This window comes from Misgurnus anguillicaudatus, chromosome 2 (genome assembly GCF_027580225.2).
Source record: "Misgurnus anguillicaudatus chromosome 2, ASM2758022v2, whole genome shotgun sequence".
NCBI classification, from domain to species: Eukaryota; Metazoa; Chordata; class Actinopteri; order Cypriniformes; family Cobitidae; genus Misgurnus; species Misgurnus anguillicaudatus.
The window spans coordinates 46239116-46248522 of record NC_073338.2 but is presented as its reverse complement, the minus strand read 5'-3'; the positions used below and the strand labels follow the sequence as shown (position 1 = coordinate 46248522).

Below are 9407 nucleotides of genomic sequence, written 5' to 3'. Positions count from 1 at the left end.
CTGCACTGGTGCTTTTGGTGCGTCCCTGGTGGGTGGTGATGCTGTTGAGGCGTCCGTGGTGGGCAGTTACAATGTCGACTGCGCTGGTGCTGTTGAGGCATCGGTGGTAAGCGGTGACAGCGTCGACTGCGTTGGTGCTGTTGAGGCATCCGTGGTGGGCGGTGACGCTGTTGAGGCGTCCGTGGTGGGCGGTGACAATGTCGACTGCGCTGGTGTTGTTGAGGCGTCCGTGATGGGCGGTGATGACGTTGACTGTGCTAGTGCTGTTGAGGCTTTCGTAGTGGTCAATGTTACTGTTGTTGAGGCGTCCATGGTGGTCAATGTTGCTGTTGTTGAGACATCCATGGTGATCGGTGTATGTGATCACGTGGTGGTTGGTGTCTGTGATGCAGTCGACAGCATTACTTTTGTTGAGGCATCTGTGATGGTCGAAGTTATTGTGGGATCAGTGGTGGTCGGTGTTGCTGTTGTTGAGGTATCCATGGTGGTAGGTATTTGTGATGTTGTCGACTGCATTACTGTTGTTGAGGCGTCTTTGGTGGTCGATGTTGCTGTTGTTGAGGGGTCTGTGGTGATCAGTGTCTGTAATGTTGTTGACTGTGTTACTGTTGTTGAGGCGTCTGTGGTGATCGTGTCTGTGATGTTGTTGACTGCATTACAGTTATTGAGGCATCCGTGGTGATTGGTGTCTGTGAAGTTGTTGACTGCATTACAGTTGTTGAGGCATCCGAGGTGGTCGGTGTCTGTGATGTTGTCGACTGCATTACTTTTGTTGAGGCATCCAGGGTGGTCGATGTTGCTGTTGTTGAGGCGCCCGTGGTGGGTGATGTTGCTGTTGTTGAGGCGTCCGTGGTAGTCGGTGCCTGTGATGTTGTCGACTGCGTTACTGTTGTTGAGGCATCAGTTGTGGTCGGTGTCTGTGATGTTGTGGACTGCGTTACTGTTGTGGACTGTGTTACTGTTGTTGACGTGCCAGTGGTGGTTGGTGTCTGTGATGTCCACTGCATTGCTGTTGTTGAGGTGTCCGTGGTGATCGGTGTCTGTGACACTCTCGCTTGTGTTGCTGTTGTTGAGGTGTCCGTGGTGGTCATTGTTGCTGTTGTTGATGTTGTTGGGGCATCTGTGTTGGTTGGTGTTTGTGACTTTGTCGACTGTGTTAAAGTTGTTGAGATATCAGTGGAGTGTCGGTGTCTGTGACGTTGTCGACTGCATTGCAGTTGTTAAGGCATCAGTGGTGGTCGATGTTGTTGAGGCGTCCGTGGTGGTTGGTGTCTGTGATGTTGTTGACTGCGTTGCTGTTGTTGAGGCATCCGTGGTGGTCGGTGTCTGTGATGTTGTCGACTGCGTTACTATTGTTGAGGCATCTGTGGTGGTCGGTGTCTGTGATGTGGTCGACTGCATTACTTTTGTTGAGGCATCTGTGGTGGTCGATGTTGCTGTTGTTGAGGCATCTGTGGTGGTCGATGTTGCTGTTGTTGAGGGGTCTGTGGTGGTCGGTGCCTGTGATGTTGTCGACTGCATTACTGTTGTTAAGGCATCTGTGGTGGTCGGGGTCTGTGATGTTGTTGACTGCGTTACTGTGGTTGACCTACCAGTGGTGGTTGGTGTCTGTGATGTCCACTGCATTGCTGTTGTTGAGGCAGCAGTGGTGGTCAGTGTCTGTGATGTTGTGGACTGCGTTGCTGTTGTTGAGGCATCCGTGGTGGTTGGTGCCTGTGATGTTGTCGACTGCAATACTGTTGTTGAGGGGTCTGTGGTGGTCGGTGTCTGTGATGTTGTTGACTGCGTTACTGTTGTTAAGGCATCTGTGGTGGTCGATGTTGCTGTTGTTGAGGGGTCTGTGGTGGTCGGTGTCTGTGATGTTGTTGACTGCGTTACTGTTGTTGACGTGCCAGTGGTGGTTGGTGTCTGTGATGTCCACTGCATTGCTGTTGTTGAGGTGTCCATGGTGATCAGTGTCTCTGACACTCTCGCTTGTGTTGCTGTTGTTGAGGTGTCCGTGGTGGTCAGTGTTGCTGTTGTTGAGGCATCTGTGGTGGTCGATGTTGCTGTTGTTGAGGGGTCTGTGGTGGTCGGTGCCTGTGATGTTGTCGACTGCGTTACTGTTGTTGAGGCATCTGTGGTGGTCGGTGTCTGTGATGTGGTCGACTGCATTACTTTTGTTGAGGCATCCAGGGTGGTCGATGTTGCTGTTGTTGAGGCGTCCGTGGTGGGCGATGTTGCTGTTGTTGAGGCGTCCGTGGTAGTCAGTGCCTGTGATGTTGTCGACTGCGTTACTGTTGTTGAGGCATCAGTGGTGGTCAGTGTCTGTGATGTTGTGGACTGCGTTACTGTTTTTGAGGCTTCTGTGGTGGTCAGTGTTGCTGTTGTTGACTTCTCCATGGTGGACGGTGTCTGTAACATTGTCGTTTGCATTGATGTTGTTGGGGCATCTGTGTTGGTCGGTGTCTGTGACATTGTCGACTGCATTGCAGTTGTTAAGGCATCTGTGGTGGTCGATGTTGTTGAGGTGTCTGTGGTGGTTGTTGTCTGTGATGTTGTTGACTGCGTTGCTGTTGTTGAGGCATCCGTGGTGGTCGGTGTCTGTGATGTTGTCGACTGCGTTACTGTTGTTGAGGCATCTGTGGTGGTCGGTGTCTGTGATGTTGTCGACTGCGTTACTGTTGTTGAGGCATCTGTGGTGGTCGGTGTCTGTGATGTGGTCGACTGCATTACTTTTGATGAGGCATCCAGGGTGGTCGATGTTGCTGTTGTTGAGGCGTCCGTGGTGGGCGATGTTGCTGTTGTTGAGGCGTCCGTGGTGGGCGATGTTGCTGTTGTTGAGGCGTCCGTGGTAGTCGGTGCCTGTGATGTTGTCGACTGCGTTACTGTTGTTGAGGCATCAGTGGTGGTCGGTGTCTGTGATGTTGTGGACTGCGTTACTGTTTTTGAGGCTTCCGTGGTGGTCAGTGTTGCTGTTGTTGAGGCCTTCGTGGTGGTCGGGGTCTGTGATGTTGTTGACTGCGTTACTGTTGTTGACGTGCCAGTGGTGGTTGGTGTCTGTGATGTCCACTGCATTGCTGTTGTTGAGGTGTCCGTGGTGATCGGTGTCTCTGACACTCTCGCTTGTGTTGCTGTTGTTGAGGCTTCCGTGGTGGGCGATGTTGCTGTTGTTGAGGCGTCCGTGGTAGTCGGTGCCTGTGATGTTGTCGACTGCGTTACTGTTGTTGAGGCATCAGTGGTGGTCGGTGTCTGTGATGTGGTCGACTGCATTACTTTTGTTGAGGCATCCAGGGTGGTCGATGTTGCTGTTGTTGAGGCGTCCGTGGTGGGTGATGTTGCTGTTGTTGAGGCGTCCGTGGTAGTCAGTGCCTGTGATGTTGTCGACTGCGTTACTGTTGTTGAGGCATCAGTGGTGGTCGGTGTCTGTGATGTTGTGGACTGCGTTACTGTTTTTGAGGCTTCCGTGGTGGTCAGTGTTGCTGTTGTTGAGGCCTTCGTGGTGGTCGGGGTCTGTGATGTTGTTGACTGCGTTACTGTTGTTGACGTGCCAGTGGTGGTTGGTGTCTGTGATGTCCACTGCATTACTGTTGTTGAGGCAGCAGTGGTGGTCAGTGTCTGTGATGTTGTGGACTGCGTTGCTGTTGTTGAGGCATCCGTGGTGGTCGGTGTCTGTGATGTTGTCGACTGCGTTACTGTTGTTGAGGCATCTGTGGTGGTGGGTGTCTGTGATGTTGTCGACTGCGTTACTGTTGTTGAGGCATCAGTGGTGGTCGGTGTCTGTGATGTTGTGGACTGCGTTACTGTTTTTGAGGCTTCCGTGGTGGTCAGTGTTGCTGTTGTTGAGGCCTTCGTGGTGGTCGGGGTCTGTGATGTTGTTGACTGCGTTACTGTTGTTGACGTGCCAGTGGTGGTTGGTGTCTGTGATGTCCACTGCATTGCTGTTGTTGAGGTGTCCATGGTGATCAGTGTCTCTGACACTCTCGCTTGTGTTGCTGTTGTTGAGGTGTCCGTGGTGGTCAGTGTTGCTGTTGTTGAGGCGTCCGTGGTGGGCGATGTTGCTGTTGTTGAGGCGTCCGTGGTAGTCGGTGCCTGTGATGTTGTCGACTGCGTTACTGTTGTTGAGGCATCAGTGGTGGTCGGTGTCTGTGATGTGGTCGACTGCATTACTTTTGTTGAGGCATCCAGGGTGGTCGATGTTGCTGTTGTTGAGGCGTCCGTGGTGGGCGATGTTGCTGTTGTTGAGGCGTCCGTGGTAGTCAGTGCCTGTGATGTTGTCGACTGCGTTACTGTTGTTGAGGCATCAGTGGTGGTCAGTGTCTGTGATGTTGTGGACTGCGTTACTGTTTTTGAGGCTTCTGTGGTGGTCAGTGTTGCTGTTGTTGACTTCTCCATGGTGGTCGGTGTCTGTAACATTGTCGTTTGCATTGATGTTGTTGGGGCATCTGTGTTGGTCGGTGTCTGTGACGTTGTCGACTGCATTGCAGTTGTTAAGGCATCAGTGGTGGTCGATGTTGTTGAGGCATCTGTGGTGGTTGTTGTCTGTGATGTTGTTGACTGCGTTGCTGTTGTTGAGGCATCCGTGGTGGTCGGTGTCTGTGATGTTGTCGACTGCGTTACTGTTGTTGAGGCATCTGTGGTGGTCGGTGTCTGTGATGTTGTCGACTGCGTTACTGTTGTTGAGGCATCTGTGGTGGTCGGTGTCTGTGATGTGGTCGACTGCATTACTTTTGATGAGGCATCCAGGGTGGTCGATGTTGCTGTTGTTGAGGCGTCCGTGGTGGGCGATGTTGCTGTTGTTGAGGCGTCCGTGGTGGGCGATGTTGCTGTTGTTGAGGGGGGATCGGTGCCTGTGATGTTGTCGACTGCGTTACTGTTGTTGAGGCATCTGTGGTGGTCGGTGTCTGTGATGTTGTGGACTGCGTTACTGTTTTTGAGGCTTCTGTGGTGGTCAGTGTTGCTGTTGTTGAGGCCTTCGTGGTAGTCGGGGTCTGTGATGTTGTTGACTGCGTTACTGTGGTTGACCTGCCAGTGGTGGTTGGTGTCTGTGATGTCCACTGCATTGCTGTTGTTGAGGTGTCCGTGGTGATCGGTGTCTGTGACACTCTCGCTTGTGTTGCTGTTGTTGAGGTGTCCGTGGTGGTCAGTGTTGCTGTTGTTGAGGCTTCCGTGGTGGTCGGGGTCTGTGATGTTTTCGACTGCGTTACTGTTGTTGACGTGCCCGTGTTGATCGGTGTCTGTGATGTTGTCGACTGTGTCACTGTTGTTAAGGCATCCCTGGTTATCAGTGTTGCTGTTGTTGAAGCATCCGTGGTGGTCAGTGTTGCTGTTGTTGACTTCTCCATGGTGGTCGGTGTCTGTAACATTGTCGATTGCATTGATGTTGTTGGGGCATCTGTGGTGGTCGGTGTTTGTGACTTTGTCGACTGTGTTACAGTTGTTGAGATATCAGTGGTGGTCGGTGTCTGTGACGTTGTCGACTGCATTGCAGTTGTTAAGGCATCAGTGGTGGTCGATGTTGTTGAGGCGTCTGTGGTGGTTGTTGTCTGTGATGTTGTTGACTGTGTTGCTGTTGTTGAGGCATCCGTGGTGGTCGGTGTCTGTGATGTTGTTGACTGCGTTACTGTTGTTGAGGCATCTTTGGTGGTCAGTGTCTGTGATGTGGTCGACTGCATTACTTTTGTTGAGGCATCCAGGGTGGTCGATGTTGCTGTTGTTGAGGCGTCCGTGGTGGGCGATGTTGCTGTTATTGAGGCGTCCGTGGTAGTCGGTGCCTGTGATGTTGTCGACTGCGTTACTGTTGTTGAGGCATCAGTGGTGGTCGGTGTCTGTGATGTTGTGGACTGCGTTACTGTTTTTGACTCTTCTGTGGTGGTCAGTGTTGCTGTTGTTGAGGCCTTCGTGGTGGTCGGGGTCTTTGATGTTGTTGACTGCGTTACTGTTGTTGACGTGCCAGTGGTGGTCGGTGTCTGTGATGTCCACTGCATTGCTGTTGTTGAGGTATCTGTGGTAATCGGTGTCTGTGACACTTTCGCTTGTGTTGCTGTTGTTGTGGTGTCCGTGGTGGTCAGTGTTGCTGTTGTTGAGGCTTCCGTGGTGGTCGGGGTCTGTGATGTTTTCGACTGCGTTACTGTTGTTGACGTGCCCGTGTTGATCAGTGTCTGTGATGTTGTCGACTGTGTCAATGTTGTTAAGGCATCCCTGGTTATCAGTTTTGCTGTTGTTGAAGCATCCGTGGTGGTCAGTTTTGCTGTTGTTGACTTCTCCATGGTGGTCGGTGTCTGTAACATTGTCGATTGCATTGATGTTGTTGGGGCATCTGTGTTGGTTGGTGCTTGTGACTTTGTCGTCTGTGTTACAGTTGTTGAAATATCCGTGGTGGTCGGTGTCTGTGATGTTGTCGACTGCATTACTGTTGTTAAGGCATCTGTGGTGGTCGATGTTGCTGTTGTTGAGGGATCTGTGGTGATCGGTGTCTGTGATGTTGTTGACTGCATTACTGTTGTTAAGGCATCTGTGGTGGTTGGTGTCTGTGATGTTGTTGACTGCGTTACTGTTGTTAAGGCATCTGTGGTGGTCGATGTTGCTGTTGTTAAGGCATCTGTGGTGGTCGATGTTGCTGTTGTTGAGGGGTCTGTGGTGGTCGGTGTCTGTGATGTTGTTGACTGCGTTACTGTTGTTAAGGCATCTGTGGTGGTCGGTGTCTGTGATGTTGTGGACTGCGTTACTGTTTTTGAGGCTTCCGTGGTGGTCAGTGTTGCTGACTTCTCCATGGTGGTCGGTGTCTGTAACATTGTCGATTGCATTGATGTTGTTGGGGCATCTGTGTTGGTTGGTGTTTGTGACTTTGTCGACTGTGTTGCAGTTGTTGAGATATCAGTGGTGGTCGGTGTCTGTGATGTTGTTGACTGCGTTACTGTTGTTAAGGCATCTGTGGTGGTCGATGTTGCTGTTGTTGAGGGGTCTGTGGTGGTCGGTGTCTGTGATGTTGTTGACTGCGTTACTGTTGTTAAGGCATCTGTGGTGGTCGGTGCCTGTGATGTTGTCGACTGCGTTACTGTTGTTAAGGCATCTGTGGTGGGTGGTGTCTGTGATGTGGTCGACTGCATTACTTTTGTTGAGGCATCCAGGGTGGTCGATGTTGCTGTTGTTGAGGCGTCCGTGGTGGGCGATGTTGCTGTTATTGAGGCGTCCGTGGTATTCGGTGCCTGTGATGTTGTCGACTGCGTTATTGTTGTTGAGGCATCAGTGGTGGTCGGTGTCTGTGATGTTGTGGACTGCGTTAGTGTTTTTGACTCTTCTGTGGTGGTCAGTGTTGCTGTTGTTAAGGCCTTCGTGGTGGTCGGGGTCTGTGATGTTGTTGACTGTGTTACTGTTGTTGACGTGCCAGTGGTGGTTGGTGTCTGTGATGTCCACTGCATTGCTGTTGTTGAGGTGTCCGTGGTGATCGGTGTCTGTGACACTCTCGCTTGTGTTGCTGTTGTTGAGGTGTCCGTGGTGGTCAGTGTTGCTGTTGTTGAGGCTTCCGTGGTGGTCGGGGTCTGTGATGTTTTCGACTGCGTTACTGTTGTTGACGTGCCCGTGTTGATCAGTGTCTGTGATGTTGTCGACTGTGTCAATGTTGTTAAGGCATCCCTGGTTATCAGTGTTGCTGTTGTTGAAGCATCCGTGGTGGTCAGTTTTGCTGTTGTTGACTTCTCCATGGTGGTCGGTGTCTGTAACATTGTCGATTGCATTGATGTTGTTGGGGCATCTGTGTTGGTTGGTGCTTGTGACTTTGTCGTCTGTGTTACAGTTGTTGAAATATCAGTGGTGGTCGGTGTCTGTGACGTTGTCGACTGCATTGCAGTTGTTAAGGCATCAGTGGTGGTCGATGTTGTTGAGGCGTCCGTGGTGGTTGGTGTCTGTGATGTTGTTGACTGCGTTGCTGTTGTTGAGGCATCTGTGGTGTTTGGTGTCTGTGATGTGGTTGACTGCATTACTTTTGTTGAGGCATCCAGGGTGGTCGATGTTACAGTTGTTGAGGCATCTGTGGTGGTCGATGTTGCTGTTGTTGAGGGGTCTGTGGTGGTCGGTGCCTGTGATGTTGTCGACTGCGTTACTGTTGTTAAGGCATTTGTGGTGGTCGGTGTCTGTGATGTTGTGGACTGCGTTACTGTTTTTGAGGCTTCCGTGGTGGTCAGTGTTGCTGACTTCTCCATGGTGGTCGGTGTCTGTAACATTGTCGATTGCATTGATGTTGTTGGGGCATCTGTGTTGGTCGGTGTTTGTGACTTTGTCGACTGTGTTGCAGTTGTTGAGATATCAGTGGTGGTCGGTGTCTGTGATGATGTTGACTGCGTTACTGTTGTTAAGGCATCTGTGGTGGTCGATGTTGCTGTTGTTGAGGGGTCTGTGGTGGTTGGTGTCTGTGATGTTGTTGACTGCGTTACTGTTGTTAAGGCATCTGTGGTGGTCGGTGTCTGTGATGTTGTCGACTGCGTTACTATTGTTGAGGCATCTGTGGTGGTCGGTGTCTGTGATGTGGTCGACTGCATTACTTTTGTTGAGGCATCCAGGGTGGTCGATGTTGCTGTTGTTGAGGCGTCTGTGGTGGGCGATGTTGCTGTTGTTGAGGCGTCCGTGGTAGTCGGTGCCTCTGATGTTGTCGCCTGCATTACTGTTGTTGAGGCATCAGTGGTGGTCGGTGTCTGTGATGTTGTGGACCGCGTTACTTTTTTTGAGGCTTCCGTGGTGGTCAGTGTTGCTGTTGTTGAGGCCTTCGTGGTGGTCGGGGTCTGTGATGTTGTTGACTGCGTTACTGTTGTTGACGTGCCAGTGGTGGTTGGTGTCTGTGATGTCCACTGCATTGCTGTTGTTGAGGTGTCCATGGTGATCGGTGTCTGTGACACTCTCGCTTGTGTTGCTGTTGTTGAGCTTTCCGTGGTGGTCAGTGTTGCTGTTGTTGAGGCTTCCTTGGTGGTCGGGGTCTGTGATGTTTTCGACTGCGTTACTGTTGTTGACGTGCCCGTGTTGATCGGTGTCTGTGATGTTGTAGACTGTGTCAATTTTGTTAAGGCATCCCTGGTTATCAGTGTTGCTGTTGTTGAAGCATCCGTGGTGGTCAGTGTTGCTGTTGTTGACTTCTCCATGGTGGTCGGTGTCTGTAACATTGTCGATTGCATTGATGTTGTTGGGGCATCTGTGTTGGTCGGTGTTTGTGACTTTGTCGACTGCGTTACAGTTGTTGAGATATCAGTGGTGGTCGGTGTCTGTGACGTTGTCGACTGCATTGCAGTTGTTAAGGCATCAGTGGTGGTCGATGTTGTTGAGGCGTCCGTGGTGGTTGGTGTCTTTGATGTTGTGGACTGCTTTACTGTTTTTGAGGCATCTGTGGTGGTCAGTGTTGCTGTTGTTGAGGCCTTCGTGGTGGTCGGGGTCTGTGATGT

General features: G+C 51.3%; 2 protein-coding genes across 2 annotated transcripts; both read right to left on the bottom strand.

The window, feature by feature from the left end:
* Positions 1-1228: 1228 nt before the first annotated feature.
* Positions 1229-4706, bottom strand: LOC141351487 (uncharacterized). The gene is made up of 2 exons (XM_073858407.1): positions 1593-4706; positions 1229-1500 (listed from the first exon to the last, which is right to left on the bottom strand). The coding sequence occupies exons 1-2, from the start codon at positions 4702-4704 to the stop codon at positions 1229-1231; spliced, it is 3384 nt and encodes a 1127-aa protein (XP_073714508.1). The 5' UTR covers positions 4705-4706.
* LOC141351485 (uncharacterized) lies at positions 4704-9397 on the bottom strand. The gene has a single exon (XM_073858403.1). The coding sequence runs from the start codon at positions 9249-9251 to the stop codon at positions 4704-4706; it is 4548 nt and encodes a 1515-aa protein (XP_073714504.1). The 5' UTR covers positions 9252-9397.
* Between the last annotated feature and the right edge of the window lie 10 nt (positions 9398-9407).